Below are 17134 nucleotides of genomic sequence, written 5' to 3' on the forward strand. Positions count from 1 at the left end.
TAAGATGGCACCAGACTTGCTCAAATGGAAAAACTCAAAACTAATGAAAGTTGCGTACATATCTGAGGATCACGCTCGTAAATTGGCAGATTTTTCGAATTTTCTACAGAGGACTGTGCCCAGATTCGTGACAGACAGCAATGCTGTTTCTGCGCAGCGATCCCAAATATAACATCAACTTTAACATAGAAACTTTACTTGGCACAAAAACTTGATAAGGAGAGGTTGCTACAGTAGTAAACAACTTCCAAGACTCAACAAAACAAAAATTGCTGTAGTAAAATAACACATGGGTTATCTCCCAAGAAGTTCTTTCTTTATAGCCATTAAGATGGGCTCAGCAGTTTTAATGATAATGCTCTCATAAGAAATAGAAGTTGAAGCAAAAGAGAGCATCAAGAGGCAAATTCAAAACACATTTAAGTCTAACATGCTTCCTATGCATAGGAATCTTGTAAATAAACAAGTTCATGAAGAGCAAAGTAACAAGCATAGGAAGATAAAACAAGTGTAGCTTCAAAAATTTCAGCACATAGAGAGGTGTTTTAGTAACATGAAAATTTCTACAACCATATTTTCCTCTCTCATAATAACTTTCAGTAGCATCATGAGCAAACTCAACAATATAACTATCACATAAAGCATTCTTATCATGAGTCTCATGCATAAAATAATTACTACTCCCAACATAAGCATAGTCATTCTTATTAATTGTAGTGGGAGCAAATTCAACAAAGTAGCTATCAAATATAGGAGGTATATTGTAATCATAATCAAATTTATCCTCCATAACAGGTGGTAACAAAAGACTACTATCATTATAATCATCATAAATGGGAGGCAAAGTATCATCAAAGTAAATTTTCTCCTCAATGCTTGGGGGACTAAAAATATCATGCTCATCAAAGCCAGACTTCCCCAAGCTTAGAATTTTCCATAGCATTATCAACAATGGTGTTCAAAGCATTCATAGTAATAACATTCCCATTAGCATGCATATAAAGTTCCATGGGTTTCTTAATTCTTTCTTCAAACACATCATGTCCTAATTCAAGATAAAGTTCATAAAGATCTCTCATATTTTTGTTGTTTTCCATTATGCCTAACTAGTGTAAACAAGAAACCAAATGTCGCAATTGCAGAGTCTAAAGGAAATAGCTTTGAGTACTTACAACGGCGCCGGAAAATAGCTTAGTAGCCGAGGTCCGGAGTGTGAGTACCTTTTACCTTTCCTCCCCGGCAACGGCGCCAGAAAAGTAGCTTGATGTCTACGTTCCCCCTCCTTTCCTGTAGACAGTGTTGGGCCTCCAAGTGCGGAGGTTTGTAGAACAGCGGCAAGTTTTCCCTTAAGTGGATCACCCAAGGTTTATCGAACTCGGGGAGGAAGAGGTCAAAGATATCCCTCTCATGCAACCACTGCAACCACAAAGCAAGAAGTCTCTTGTGTCCCCAACACACCTAATAGGTGCACTAGTTCGGCGAAGAGATAGTGAAATACAGGTGGTATGAATATATATGAGCAGTAGCAACGGTGCGAGAAAATAGCTTGCTGGCGTGTAGTTGATGGTGGTAGTATTGCGGCGGTAGTAACACGAGTAAAACAGTAAACAAGCGGTAGTAACTCAGCGGTATTTAGGAACAAGGCCTAGGGATTAGACTTTCACTAGTGGACACTCTCAACATTGATCACATAACGGAATAGATAAATGCATACTCTACACTTTTGTTGGATGATGAACACATTGCGTAGGATTACACGAACCCTCAATGCCGGAGTTAACAAGCTCCACAATAATGCTCATATTTTAGTAACCTTTAGTGTAAGATAGATCAAAACGACTAAACCAAGTACTAGCATAGCATGCACCTTGTCACCTTCATGCATATGTAGGAGGAATAGATCACATCAATATTATCATAGCAATAGTTAACTTCGCAATCTACAAGAGATCATGATCATAGCATAAACCAAGTACTAACACGGTGCACGCACTTGTCACCTTTGCACACATGCGGGAGGAATAAAACTACTTTAATAACACATCACTAGAGTAGCACATAGATAAATTGTGATACGATGCACATTGCAATCATAAAGAGATATAAATAAGCACTTCACTACGCTCTTCAACGGTGAATAAGTACTTCGTGAAATATAGCCTAAGAGACCCACACGGTGCACACTGCTGTCACCTTTACACACGTGGGACAAGGAGTCTCCGGAGATCACATAGGTAAAACCCACTTGACTAGCATAATGACATCTAGATTACAAGCATCATCATATGAATCTCAATCATGTAAGGCAGCTCATGAGATTATTGTATTGAACTACATAGGAGAGAGATGAACCACATAGCTACCGGTACAGCCCCGAGCCTCGATGGAGAACTACTCCCTCCTCATGGGAGCGGCGAGCGGTGATGAAGATGGCGGTGGAGATGGCAGCGGTGTCGATGGAGAAGCCTTCGGGGGCACTTCCCCGCTCCGGCAGGGTGCCGGAACGGAGACTCCTGTCCCCCGGATCTTGGCTTCGCGATGGCGGCGGCTGCTGGAACTTTTCTCGTATCGTGGCTTTCTCCGTAAGGGTTTTCGATGCGGGGGCTTTAAATAGGCGAAGAGGCGGCGCGGGAGGGTCGACGAGGCGGCCGGGGGATAGGGCGGCGCGGGCCAGGCCCTAGGCCGCGCCGGCCACCTCTCTGGTGGGCCCGTGGCCCCCCTCGCGGTCCTTCCGGGTGTTCCGGAAGCTTCGTGGAAAAATAGGAACACTGGGCGTTGATTTCGTCCAATTCCGAGAATATTTCGTTACTAGGATTTCGAAACCAAAAACAGCGGAAAACGAGAGCGGCACTTCGGCATCTTGTTAATAGGTTAGTTCCAGAAAATGCATAAATATGACATATAATGTGCATAAAACATGTAGGTATCATCAATAAAGTAGCATGGAACATAAGAAATTATCGATACGTTGGAGACGTATCAACCACCATCCATTAAAAACGGTGGTGAGTTTCTCACCACCAACTTCCACAACTTCTTCTCCTCCTACGGCGTCTCTTTTGGTCTCTCTTGCCCGTGCTCATATTAGAATGGCCGTGTTGAATGACTACTTCGCACTACAAATAACATAGTACAAACACTCCTTTTCCAAGCAAATATGCCTCATGAGTTTTGGATAGAGTCCCTCCATACTACGAACCATCTTCTCAATATTTGACCATTTCGCGCTATTCATAATCTCACCCCTTACTACCTACTTTATGGAGCACATCATCATATGCTCATCCTAGAACTTTTGGATGCCTCTGTTTTCCAAACACATCATCCACCGCGAGCCATAAACTCTCACCCCGATCCACATGTTGCATTTTCCTTGGATATCCACGGGAGCGCAAAGGGTGCCAATGCTTAGATTTAATCACAAAAATTTCAAATTTCTTACCACGTTATTTTTGATGAGTCGTATTTTCCTTATGCACCACGTACACACAACGCCACACCGCCCCCCTAGCCATGCAAGATCCCGCGGATCCTGATTCAATCTTCCTTGGGATTCGTTCCCAACCATTGGCGTAAATCCCTCCAACACCACCTACCTTAACGCATCCTAAACCCAACCCCGCGATGCCACCTAACCCCCTACCACCCCGCACGTATCCGCCTCGCCCTGAACGCCCGACGCACACCCACCTATTGGCCCTACTGAATCTCGCCCATGCTCCCCACCTAGACGCGCTTTCCCTTCGTCTGCCACGTCAACCAAGACTTCCCTGTCCACCTAGCTCTCGCCAGCCTAGCCCGCTATCCCACCATGAGGCATTCCCGTACATCCACCCCACTAGAGGTGGCTATTTTATGCCTAAACAACATTTTGATCTCCAAATTTCTACCACTTCACCTTCTCCCATTCCATCCTCGTACTGTGTAGCACTAAAATACCCACATTGGCGTGGCGCTATGACTGATGAATTTAGTGCTCTAATTCGGAATGACACTTGGTCTCTTGTTCCTTGTCCTGCAGGTGTCATTTTGGTGACGGTAAAATGGATCTTTCGGCACAAGCTCCATCCTGATGGTACATTGTCACGGTACAAGGCTCGATGGGTGGTTCGTGGTTTCACGCAGGAGCCTGGTGTCGAATACTGCAAGACATTTAGCCCAGTTGTCAAGCCGACAACTATTCATGTCATCCTTAACATTGTCAATACTAACTCTTGGCACATTCATCAAATGGATGTCAAGAATGCTTTTCTTCATGACCAGATCGCCGAGACAGTTTACTGCCAGCAACCCTCGGGTTTTGTTGACTCCACCTATCCTACACATGTGTGATGTCCCAACAAATTCCTCTATGGTCTCAAACAAGCTCCCCGCACTTTGTTTGTTCATTTCACATCCTATATTCACACTCTTGGTTTTGTCTCCTACAAAAGTGACAATTCTCTCTTTATTTTTCACTGAGGGTCTGAGGTTGCCTACCTTCTCCTCTGTGTAGATGACATCATCTCCACCGCCAACATAACACCTCTCCTCACTTCTATCATTGAGCATTCTCCATGAGTGATTTGGGAGACATCCACCACTTTCTTTGTGTTAATGTGCATCGCACAAACTAGGGGATCTTCCTTAGCGAGCAACAATATGCACTAGAGATTCTTGACCGAGTTGGTATGCTCAATCGCCACCCCATCTCTACACCTGTCGACGCTACCTCCAACCTTTTTCTCCATGCTGGCACGCCATTCGACAACCATTTCCTATACCGGAGTCGTAGGGGCATTGCAATATCTCACCCTTACGCGTCCCGAACTGGCCTATGCAGTTCAACAAGTCTATGTTTTCATGCATGCCTCCACGGATACACACTTTCAATTGATCAAACGGATTGTGCGGTATATACGCAGGACATCATCCTATTGGTTGCAGCTGCACCGTGATTCATCTCATGATCTTGTGGCATGCCCCGACACGGATTGGGCATGTTGCCCTATACGCGCAAATCCACTTCAGGTTTCGGTGAGTTCCTTGGCAGCAATCTTGTGTCATGGTCCTCAAACTGACAACATACTGTCTCGCCATTGAGCGCGGAAGCAGAATACCAAAGCCAGTTAACAAAGTCGATAGTCAACATGTGGATCTCCAAAATGATGTCAACATCTAAAGAAAATATCTACATGTCTGTCAGAACGAATCGAGGTCACCCTCTCTTCTACTTCTGCGGCAGATGAGAACGTGGACGACAAGCCGCCTAGCTACATGGTCGACTCTAGACTTGGTTTCCTGCTGTAACGAGACTTGTTTAACCTGTAATCAACCTGCACACATTTCCCTCTCGTCGCGTAGCTGCAGCATGTCTGCATGTGCCGAATATGCCTGGAGCCGTATGCGCTCTAGCTAGTCACGTAACCGGCTGGCCCCAAAGATAACATATTATATTTTTCTGAAAAAAAAGATAAACATATTCTAGGACACTGGACGACGGGACTACGGTTAGCTAGGCGCAAGAATATCATCTTATATAATCGCACGCAGCGTCGAGCAGACACAAACACCCTCCACTAGCAACCTAGTCTCTTCGCCATTGATCATTCTCGAGCCTCCACATCGTCGAGCAGACACAGAGTCGTCATCAGGTCGGCCAGGGCAAAGAGCATGTCGAGCTCTGAGATGGACTCGTCGTCGCTGGACAGCCAACTCAGGTTCGACGCGTACGCGGTGCTGGTGGCGTTCGGCGTGGCGGCCGTCCTCGTCGTCTGCTTCTGGCAGCTCTACAAGCTCACCGTGTCCGCGCGCCCGCAGGACATGCTGCCCGTCTCGTCCTCCGGCTCCGGCGGCGGCAAGGCTCCGAGGCAGAGCGACATCTCTGCGCTGCCGGTGTTCGTGCACGGCGGCGCGGCGGGGGTGGAGTGCGCGGTGTGCCTGGCGGAGATGGCGGACGGGGAGAAGGGGCGGCTCCTGCCCGGTTGCGGGCACAGGTTCCACGTCGAGTGCGTCGACCGGTGGTTCCGGACCAACTCGACGTGCCCGCTCTGCCGGGTCGCGGTCTTCGGCGAGCCGAGCGCGGTGGAGGCGCACAAGGTTGTCCCCGCGGCTGCTGCCCCTGCCGTGGCTGTGCTGCAAGTTTGAACTCGTGTTGTCGATCTTTTCCTAAACTTGTGTTGTTCATACAAAAAATGCTCAGTTATTGCTAATTCGTAGAGAGAAATGTCAAATCTTTACCCATCACATCAGGGTTGCTCGGTTCCTGTTTGTGTGCCATGTATAAAGAAAGTACGCTTCCGTACTGGTCACATCGAAATCACTCTTTCGTACACTGTTGTATCGATCTGACCACTTGTGGCATCTTTGTACGAAGCCCTATCAAGCGAGGATGAACTCTCTCAGAACTCTTCCCTGCTCTGCTCTCTTAATTCACAAATTTTCCGACACTTGCGAACTATTTTGGACTGTAATTCATTTTCTCCCAACGGTTTTGGTTGAACATGGTGAGGTAATAGGGTAATACTCCATTTGTTGTGAGATTTCTTTGTGGCGGAAGCAAGGCTTTATCCCGCATCAGTTACATGTTTATATAGTTAGCCTAGTAGCCATATTTGGTAGCACCCGACATGGATTAACTTAATTAAAGGGATTGACTAGATATCAGAATATGCTTTATGCTTCTAACATATTTCGTTACATATATGGAAAGTATAATCCTAACATATGTATCATTACCTTTTCAATATTTGGCAATCAACGAAACAATAAAACAATGTACTCCCTCCATCTCATGAAACTTGTATAAGATTTATCAAAATTCTGATGTATCTATAGATACATATGGATTTTGAAAAATCTCAAACATGTTTTGAGGACGCGAATTTTTAGCTCCTCGGTGCGCCAAGACCCGATTTGAGCAATAAAATAGAAAAATACTAAAATTGATTTAAAAAATACGTCGTAAACCATGTGTGTGGATTATGTATGTATGTATGTAGGTAATGTGCATGTCAAGTTTCAACTTAAAATATGAAAGTATGTAAACTATAAAAAATAACAAACTATATTGTTCATAGTATAATGATTAGACGTATACTATTCACAATATAACTAAGTTTCATTTCCACTTTTTGTGTGGGTCACATAAGGCCGTATTTTTTTATTGAAAATTTGTACGGGTAAGTATCAAGATGAGATGTACGTGCGGGAATTATTTTAATTTTTTGAAATATTTAAAATACGTCTTTCGATTTTTTTTGAAATTGGGTGCGCCGATACCAGGTTCTACACCATATTTTCGAATGTACTACCAACTAATAACATGGTAAAACATTTGCATAATACCACCATGGGGGGCATGTCCACACAATGGACCAATATGTTGTACCGCATAGATACAAACCAATCTCAACGGTGACGACGAGTTATAATTAGGTTGTTAGCCTCCCTCATGTGGACGTTATGTGTGTTGTACTCAAATCTATGTTATCGATATTTCATGTTTAATTATGTGCATGACTTTTCATATATCAGATGGTGCCAAATGTACTGCGGACGAGCGTACTGGATAATATATCCTAAATAGATTCTCCGGCAATTACTACAATACATATATTTTCATCTTATTACCAAACTGAACTTGCATGAAGCATTACCGACGGTTCAATTTATACTCTATAAGTTATATAAATTTGCGTACCTAATCATAACCAGAAACCACTATTAAGATATTTCTTAGGTTGTACGTTTTCGATACCTCTACAATTCTATTATGGATATTCAAATAGATACTAACACATGCGCGCGCACACACATACAAATTATGCATATGCTATGTAAGTTATGCAATTATCAAAAATTAATTTGCGGAGAACCTTTTCTTAAAACATAACGGTTTAAATTTGTCACAACACAAATGTTTCATTGATATACATTACAAGTGTATAACATAATGATATAACTAATATTAACAATATCCAAATATGGTTAACTACGGCAACTAATAGATAGAAAATTATACTCGTCAAATTGTAGTAAGTATAACAAAAGTAGGTCATAAATAAGTATATTAGTTTGATATAAAAACTATGTGGCGAGGTTGCAACGGGTCTGGCTGCAGCCACGAACATGGTCAAGGACAATGTCGTTGTTGTATCCTCCCATAACTAGTAAAGAGCAAACCATCATTGGTGGAGGAAGAAGCAAGATGTATAGAGTGCACTTGGTTTATGTTTAATAAAGTAGGTGTATGTTAATGTTTCTACTCCCCACGATCATAGGCGGACGTAGCATCCCTGTTGCCCGGGCACTTGTCCGGGCTTCAGCCGCGCTCGTCTCGGGCGAAAGAAGATGTCCAGCAGTTGATCTGCCGATGGAGAATGGTCAATGCATGGGCTTCCTCCCGCCGCCCCGCGCGTCTCAAGCAGAAGACTTTCCAGCAGCGATCTAGGGATAGCGAATGGGCCAAACTGGCTTTGCTCGCTGTCTCTTTTCTCGTTATATAGAATTAGCCCGTTCAACGGAAGCAGACCATGAGCCCATAGGAATAGCGAATAGTTTAGTGACCCATTGCCAATGAGTTAACTGAGACAATATAAATGGAATCTATGTGTTCCACATCAAAATATAAAACTCAGCAAAGGGTCGACCGTTTCAGAAATGGCTGCTCCTGTTCACGGTCTCCACATATTACACCAAGTCTAGCAAATACACTGAAATAAATTCAACTGCTTTGTTTTTTGGTGCCTAAAAACTAACCAGACGAGATTTTTTTAGGGTTACTAACCAGTCAATATATGCTAAAATGTCCCGAGCTTAAAATAATTAGCGCAAACGGAAAATGTCATCGGTGGTCAATCCTAGCCTTCATCACTGCTTCCGTCGCCCAAGAATAGTCGCATGCCGTTGCATTCAGCTCACCACATACTAATTCAAGCTCCTCGTGCTATCGCGGGATCTAACATGGACGGTGGCGCGAGCTTGGCCTAGGGCCAACCGACGTTACCATGGCCATAGGTGACCGTATGTGAGTGGCCGAGCAACTACCCTTCTCCTAGTACCCCCCCCCCCCCGCGTGTTAACAGTAATCGACATGGGGTGAGCACACGAGGCCTCACGTCGCGGGGTGAAGAAAACCATCGCCACCACTATAGCTTCCCATGCTTCGGCACCACGCTGGTAGACTCGCCCCAACCGCTAGCTTGACTACTTGGAGCCCCCCACCCGTGCTACCCCACCCTGCCCGCCTCTGCCAATCTGTCATCCCCACGCCTTCCTCTAAATCTTCTCAATCGCCGCGAGCCCCTCACACCTGCAACCTCAACCCTAACCCCGTTGGCCACTGGAGATAAGAAGAAGCCCACCATTGCACCCGTACCCACTGCCCTCTAAGTATATGCCTCACCATCGACACCGCGGCTAGCCTCGTTTTCCGCATCTCCAGCGAGGTCCATGTGATGCTTATATTTTTCCAAGAAAAAAATTAGTTGCTTTGTATTGGAGATATGCCCAAGAGGCAATAATAAAATGGTTATTATAATATATCTTTGTGTTTATGATAATGTTTGCATACCATGCTATAATTGTATTAACCGAAACATTGATACATGTGTGTTATGTAAACAACAAGGAGTCCCTAGTAAGCCTCTTGTATAACTAGCTTGTTGATTAATAGATGATCATGGTTTCGTGATCATGAACATTGGATGTTATTAATAACAAGGTTATGTCATTATGTGAATGATGTAATGGACACACCCAATTAAGCGTAGCATAAGATCACGTCATTAAGTTCATTTGCTATAAGCTTTCGATACATAGTTACCAAGTCCTTTCGACCATGAGATCATGTAAATCACTTATGCCGGAAGGGTACTTTGATTACATCAAACGCCACTGCGTAAATGGGTGGTTATAAAGGTGGGATTAGGTATCCGGAAAGTATGAGTTGAGGCATATGGATCAACAGTGGGATTTGTCCATCCCGATGACGGATAGATATACTCTGGGCCCTCTCGGTGGAATGTCGTCTAATTGGATTGCAAGCATATGAATGGTTCATAAGAGATGACATACCACGGTACGAGTAAAGAGTACTTATCAGGAGACGAGGTTGAACGAGGTATAGAGATACCGATGATCAAACCTCGGACAAGTAAAATATCGCGTGACAAAGGGAATCGGTATCGTATGTAAATGGTTCAATCGATCACTAAGTCATCGTTGAATATGTGGGAGCTATTATGGATCTCCAGGTCCCGCTATTAGTTATTGATCGGAGAGGAGTCTCGATCATGTCCGCATAGTTCTCGAACCGTAGGGTGACACACTTAAGGTTTGATGTCGTTTTAAGTAGATATGGAATATGGAATGGAGCTCGAATGTTGTTCGGAGTCTCGGATGGGATCCAAGACATCACGAGGAGGTTCGGAATGGTCCGGAGAATAAGATTCATATATGGGAAGTCATTTTCCGGGGTTCGGAAAAAGTCCGGTGTTTTGACCGGAGCTTCTAGAAGGTTCTAGAAGGACCGGAATAGTCCGGAATATTATGGAAGGTTCCGGAAGTGTCCGGGACGACCCGAGATGTCTAAGGAAGTCCGGAGGGTTCCATAATAGGTGCAACCACGTTGCCTTAAGGGAAAAGGAGTCTTTCCTTAATGCAATTTCGGAATTGGCAAAAGAGTTCGAGTAGGACTAGGTTTTCGGAACCGGAAACCTATCGGAACTCAGTCAAACTTGGGGGCAGGTTTTTGGACGACCCAAGGGGCTTGGCCACCTATTTAAAGAGGCCAAGGGGCACCCCAAGGGCACCACAAGTCGCAGCCCTAGCTCCCCAAGTCGCAGCACCACCCTGCGCCCAAACCCTAGCTATTCCCTCCTCCTTCTTCTCCCGCGGCGCTTGCGGCGAAGCCCTGCCGGAGATCTCCACCACCACCGTCACCACGCCGTCGTGCTGGCGGGATTCCGAGGAGGATCTACTACATCCGCTGCCCGCTGGAACGGGGAGGAGGACGTCGTCTTCATCAACACCGTACGTGTGACCGAGTACGGAGGTGCTGCCCGATTGTGGCACCGTCAAGTTCTTCTACGCGCTTTTGCAAGCGGCAAGTGATCGACTACATCCACCACGAGATCTAATCTCGTTAGGCTTTGGAAATCTTCGAGGGTTAGTCTCATGATCTTCTCGTTGCTACCATCTACTAGATTAGATCTTGGCTTGTGTTTTCGTTCTTGCGGTAGGAAAATTTTTGTTTTCTATGCTACGAATCCCAACAGTGGTATCAGAGCCGTGTCTATGCATAGATTGGTTGCACGAGTAGAACACAATTGTTTTGTGGGCGTTGATGCTTTTGTTGTCTTTAGTTCGTGTACTTTGCATCTTGCGGCATAGTGGGATGAAGCGGCCCGGGCTAACTTTACATGACCGCGTTCATGAGACTTGCTCCACGTTCGACATGCAACTTGTATTGCATAAGTGGCTTTGCGGGTGTCTGTCTCTCCCACTATAGTGAAGATCCAATTTACTCTTTCTATTGACAACACTAGTATCACCGTTGTGGTTCATGTTCGTAGGTAGATTGGATCTTACTCGAAAACCCTAAACCACGTAAAATATGCAAACCAAATTAGAGACGTCTAACTTGTTTTTGCAGGGTTTGGTGATGTGATATGGCCATGATGTGATGATGAATATGTATGAGATGATCATTATTGTATTGTGGCAACCGGCAGGAGCCTTATGGTTGTCTTTAAATTTCATGTTGAGTAGTATTATCAAAGTAGTTGTAATAGTTGCTACATGGAGAACAATCATGAAGACGGCGCCATGGACCTTGACGCTACGCCGACGATGATGGAGATCATGCCCGTTGATGATGGAGATCATGTCCGTGCTTTGGAGATGAAGATCAAAGGCGCAAAGACTAAAGGGTCATATCATATCACATATGAATTGCATGTGATGTTAATCCTTTATGCATCTTATTTTGCTTAGATCGCGACGGTAGCATTATAAGATGATCCCTCACATTAATATCAAGATAATAAAGTGTTCTCCCCTCGTATGCACCGTTGCTACAGTTCGTCGTTTCGAAGCATCTCGTGATGATCGGATGTGATAGACTCTACGTTCACATACAACGGGTGTAAGCCATGTTTGCACACGCGGAATACTTGGGTTTGCTTGACGAGCCTAGCATGTACAGACATGGCCTCGGGACAACGAAACCGAAAGGTTGAACACGAGTCATATGGATGATATGATCAACATGTTGATGTTCACCATTGAAGCTACATCATCTCACGTGATGATCGGTTTTGGTGTAGTGGATGTGGATCGTGTGCCACTTAACAACTATGAGGGATGTTGTATTAAGTGGGAGTTCATTAGTAATTAGATTAAAACTTGAACTAATTATCATGAACATAGTCTGAATAGTATTTTGAATTAAATTTGTAGAATTGGCATCCGTTTTCTACCATGCGTTAGTCTTGTAATTGAGATAGAAATACTGTTAAGTCTGACAAATAACTTTACGGACTGGTACCGTATTGTTAAAGAATCAAGAAATGATTAAGTCCTATTGCAAACTTTTAGTAAACCTCACATTGTTGATTCAAAGAACAAAGGTTTCAATTAGTACCTAAAATCATCTTGTCTCCATGAAACTTGAAGTTCAAATCCGTTTGAAATTAAAGTAAGGAGCTGAAAATTTTGTTTTCAGAAATAAGCGAGGTATGAGATATATGTGATATCTAAGACCTTATTTCAAGGTGATAGAATATAATTTGGTGAGAGTACATAAACTCATAAGTTTTATGGGAATGTACGAAGGTTGAAGACGCCAGGCGTCCCAATCCTCCAACTATTGGGGCACTAACAATATTCGCATGTCCATGAAGTGATCATCCTTAGTATGCACCGTTGCTAAGACTCGTCGTTTCGAAGCATCTCGTGATGATCGGGTGTCATAGATTCCACGAGTGCATACAACGGGTGCAAGCTAGATTTGCACATGTGAATACTAAGGTTAAACTTTACGAGCCTAGTATGTACAGACATGGTCTCGGAAAGTCGTCATGATATGATGGATAAAATTATGAGTGAAATTGTTCATCATATTACAAAGTTACTAATAGTGAAATCAGGAACACTTGTCATATGATGATCAACTTCAAAGTAAGAACCTCAAGGTTATTGGTATTTGACCAACAAATCTAGAAGTCTATGATGTTGAAGTGTTTTTCTGAATAATGAGGAAAGCTAAAAGAGAAACTATAAAAGATATTTTGGCAAAAAGAAAAGAAAAGACTAGAAAGTCTAGCTCAGGTGTATATAAATGATATACATGTTATGGTTGTATTCCTAGTTTGGTCACACAATGAAATTCTTGGGTATTTGTACCATATTGGTTGGTATGAAGTGTCATGCAAAACAACGCAATACAAGAATACAATGGCCGAAGTGACCGACAAGGAATATGATAGGAATACACGTCTGGAACAAAAATAAAGTGTTATTATGTTCGTCGTTGGTATTCTATCTAGCCCTTAGAATTTATAATAAAGAACTTAATAATTGTTATTTTGCTCGGTCAAATGAAAAGAATGAGTTGTTCAAATTATGACATTACTCCATGTACGATGGATAAAGTTATTATAAATATTAATGGTGAAACACACATACATAACACTGACGCTAAAATGCCATAAGGCAAATGATTTGAATTCTACTTATTTGTGGAACCGCCATTTAGGTCATGTTAGAAAGGAACGCATGAAGAAACTCCATGCGAGATGGATTTTTGGAGTCATTTGATTTTTTGAATCGTTTGGCGCTTGCAAATCTTTTCTAAAGAGAATGACTGAAATACCGTTCATAGGCCAAGAGTTGAACGGGCAACTAAATTAGTGGAAACATACATGATGATGTATGTGGTTCACTGGGCATAGTTGTGTGCGGGAGATTCTTCTACTTCATGAAAACTTCCAACAATGAATTGAGTATATGTATGTGGATATATTCGATAAGGAAGAAGTTTGAAACATTTGAATGGATTCAAATAAAATTCAGCATGAAGTGGAAATCATCGTAATAGAAAAGTCAAATATCTATGATTTGATCATGGTGAATATATTTGAATTACGAGTTTTAGCGAACATCTAAGAGAGTTATGAAATTGTTCTACAACTCACATTTCTTGGAGTATCATAATGATGATGGAGTATCCGAGAGACGTATCCAAACCTTGTTGGGTTGAAGATGAGATAAAATAATGCTATTATATTTTTTGTGGATTATGCTTTAGAGACTACCGCTTTTACACTAAATAGAGCATCATCATGATCCGTTGAAATGACACCATACGAGTTATGGCATGGGTATAAACCCTAATAGTTCTTTCTTAAATTTTGATATGCATAGCATATGTAAATAAGTTTACAACCAAAATCGGATGAATGTCTTTGTTGGTTATCCCAGAGAATTGATTGGGAATTCTTTCCACTATGAAGTAAAAAGACAAAAGTGTTTGTTATAGTTACTTTCTTATTTCCAAGAAATTGTTTTCTAGCGAAATATTTGAGTGGGAGGACAATAGAACTTGATAAGGTTTATGAACCTGAGCATAATGATCAGAGTAGCGCAGCATCGGAAATGGTTCCGGAAGCGGCCACGACGATCATGGCTCCCATGACTACAAAGTGTTTTAGCCATGGAGATCGAAGTATCTATTGAACCTTGTAGGTTTGGTTTACTTTGTGATCAAATAAATGATTTGTGGACAAAGGATTGTTTTTTGAACAATGATAAATCAACTACATACAAAGAAGTTATGATGGGCCCTGACTCCGTTAAAATGGCTATGCGCCATGAAATCCAAGATAGGTGAATACTTTTTGAAAGTAAATGAATCTATGAAATTGATGGACTTGGATGAAATATCCTTAAATAAGCACGACTTGTCGAAAAGTTGTTTACGACAAAGTTCAAAGAGTTGACTACGTGAAGATTAGATCTTCCGTAGCAATGCTTATAGTCTATGTGGATTATTCTAGTAATCACTACATATTTCTTTATGAAATATGCTAGTAGGATGGCAAAATATATTACTTAACAGAAGTGTGTATTAAAGGTGTATACAAGATACAACCAAGAGTTTTGCTAGTCCGTAGAATACTAGATAGGAATACGAACTTCAATTGGATGAAGTGAGTATTGCGGAGTTGGAATCTTCACCGGATGAAATAGTCAAAGAGTTTTGATTTCATCAGAAACGATGAAGGTGCTTGCATTTGTAAAAAATTAAGTGGGAGCGTTGAGACATATTTGTAATACTTTATGTAGCTGACATATCGTTGATTATAAATAGTGTAATTATATACTTGATTAAAAGGTTTCATTGAGAATTAACTTCAATGAAAGGATATGGACTAAAACATATTTAGTGTCAAGATCTATGAAGATAGATTGAAACACATAATAAGTTTAAGTCAAAGTACATAGAATGGATATTGAAGTAGTTCAATATAGAAATATTAAGAAGGTGTTCTTTTCATACGAAGGTTTAACAAGACTTGAGTGTATTTGACACTCGATGAGTAAAAACACATGAGTGATTTTAGATCACGAATAATATGTATAAAATCAGATGTCCTGTGCTCTAAAAGGTTAGGAGCATATACCGAATGATTCATGTGATGATCATTGGACAAACAATGAAGAATATCCCTGTGTGCTTTAGAAGAACCAAGGATATATATATATATATATAGTTTTATATGGGGTAATGACAAACAAATCATTGTAAGGTGTTGCACCGATATTTGTTTGGTCACATATAAGAATTAATTTCAAATCTCAATTAGGCTAAGTGTTATTAAAAAGGTAGCATAATGATAGATTTAGAAGAGTTCTAAATATTGTGACGGATTCTACAATAGAAGGCAGAGTATGTCATTGTTTTGACAATGATTGAGGATGTTTAGGTCGAGGAGTTCTTTGAGAACTTGGTGTAGTTCCGATAGTGTCAGAACTTTGAAGCTATATTGTGTGTGACAATATTAGTGACATATTTCAGCACCGCGGAATTAAGGTTCCACCGAAGATCAAACATATTTAATGCCGACTCATTTGGAAAATGAGTGATGCGTTGAGACGCAAAAGAATTGCAAAATACATACGTTTCTGAGCATGTCAGAACCGTAGACTAAAACCTCTCCCGTAAGCAAAACATGATAAAGCACCGGAAGTCCGAGGTGTTATATCTTTACAAATGTAAACTAGATTATTGACTCTAGTGCAAGTGGGAGACTGTTGGAGATATGCCCAAGAGGCAATAATAAAATGGTTATTATAATATATCTTTGTGTTTATGATAATGTTTGCATACCATGCTATAATTGTATTAACCGAAACATTGATACATGTGTGTTATGTAAACAACAAGGAGTCCCTAGTAAGCCTCTTGTATAACTAGCTTGTTGATTAACAGATGATCATGGTTTCGTGATCATGAACATTGGATGTTATTAATAACAAGGTTATGTCATTATGTGAATGATGTAATGGACACACCCAATTAAGCGTAGCATAAGATCACGTCATTAAGTTCATTTGCTATAAGCTTTCGATACATAGTTACCAAGTCCTTTCGACCATGAGATCATGTAAATCACTTATGCCGGAAGGGTACTTTGATTACATCAAACGCCACAGCGTAAATGGGTGGTTATAAAGGTGGGATTAGGTATCCGGAAAGTATGAGTTGAGGCATATGGATCAACAGTGGGATTTGTCCATCCCGATGACGGATAGATATACTCTGGGCCCTCTCGGTGGAATGTCGTCTAATTGGCTTGCAAGCATATGAATGGTTCATAAGAGATGACATACCACGGTACGAGTAAAGAGTACTTGTCAGGAGACGAGGTTGAACGAGGTATAGAGATACCGATGATCAAACCTCGGACAAGTAAAATATCGCGTGACAAAGGGAATCGGTATCGTATGTAAATGGTTCAATCGATCACTAAGTCATCGTTGAATATGTGGGAGCTATTATGGATCTCCAGGTCCCGCTATTAGTTATTGATCGGAGAGGAGTCTCGATCATGTCCGCATAGTTCTCGAACCGTAGGGTGACACACTTAAG

The 17134-nt window shown here is 41.9% G+C and overlaps 1 protein-coding gene across 1 annotated transcript; it reads left to right on the forward strand.

Moving 5' to 3' along the window:
* Positions 1-5652: 5652 nt before the first annotated feature.
* LOC124695591 (E3 ubiquitin-protein ligase EL5-like) lies at positions 5653-6126 on the forward strand. Its single transcript, XM_047228419.1, has one exon. The coding sequence runs from the start codon at positions 5653-5655 to the stop codon at positions 6124-6126; it is 474 nt and encodes a 157-aa protein (XP_047084375.1).
* The last annotated feature ends 11008 nt before the right edge of the window (positions 6127-17134 follow it).

The sequence above is a fragment of the Lolium rigidum genome, chromosome 3 (assembly GCF_022539505.1).
Source record: "Lolium rigidum isolate FL_2022 chromosome 3, APGP_CSIRO_Lrig_0.1, whole genome shotgun sequence".
Classification (NCBI taxonomy): domain Eukaryota; kingdom Viridiplantae; phylum Streptophyta; class Magnoliopsida; order Poales; family Poaceae; genus Lolium; species Lolium rigidum.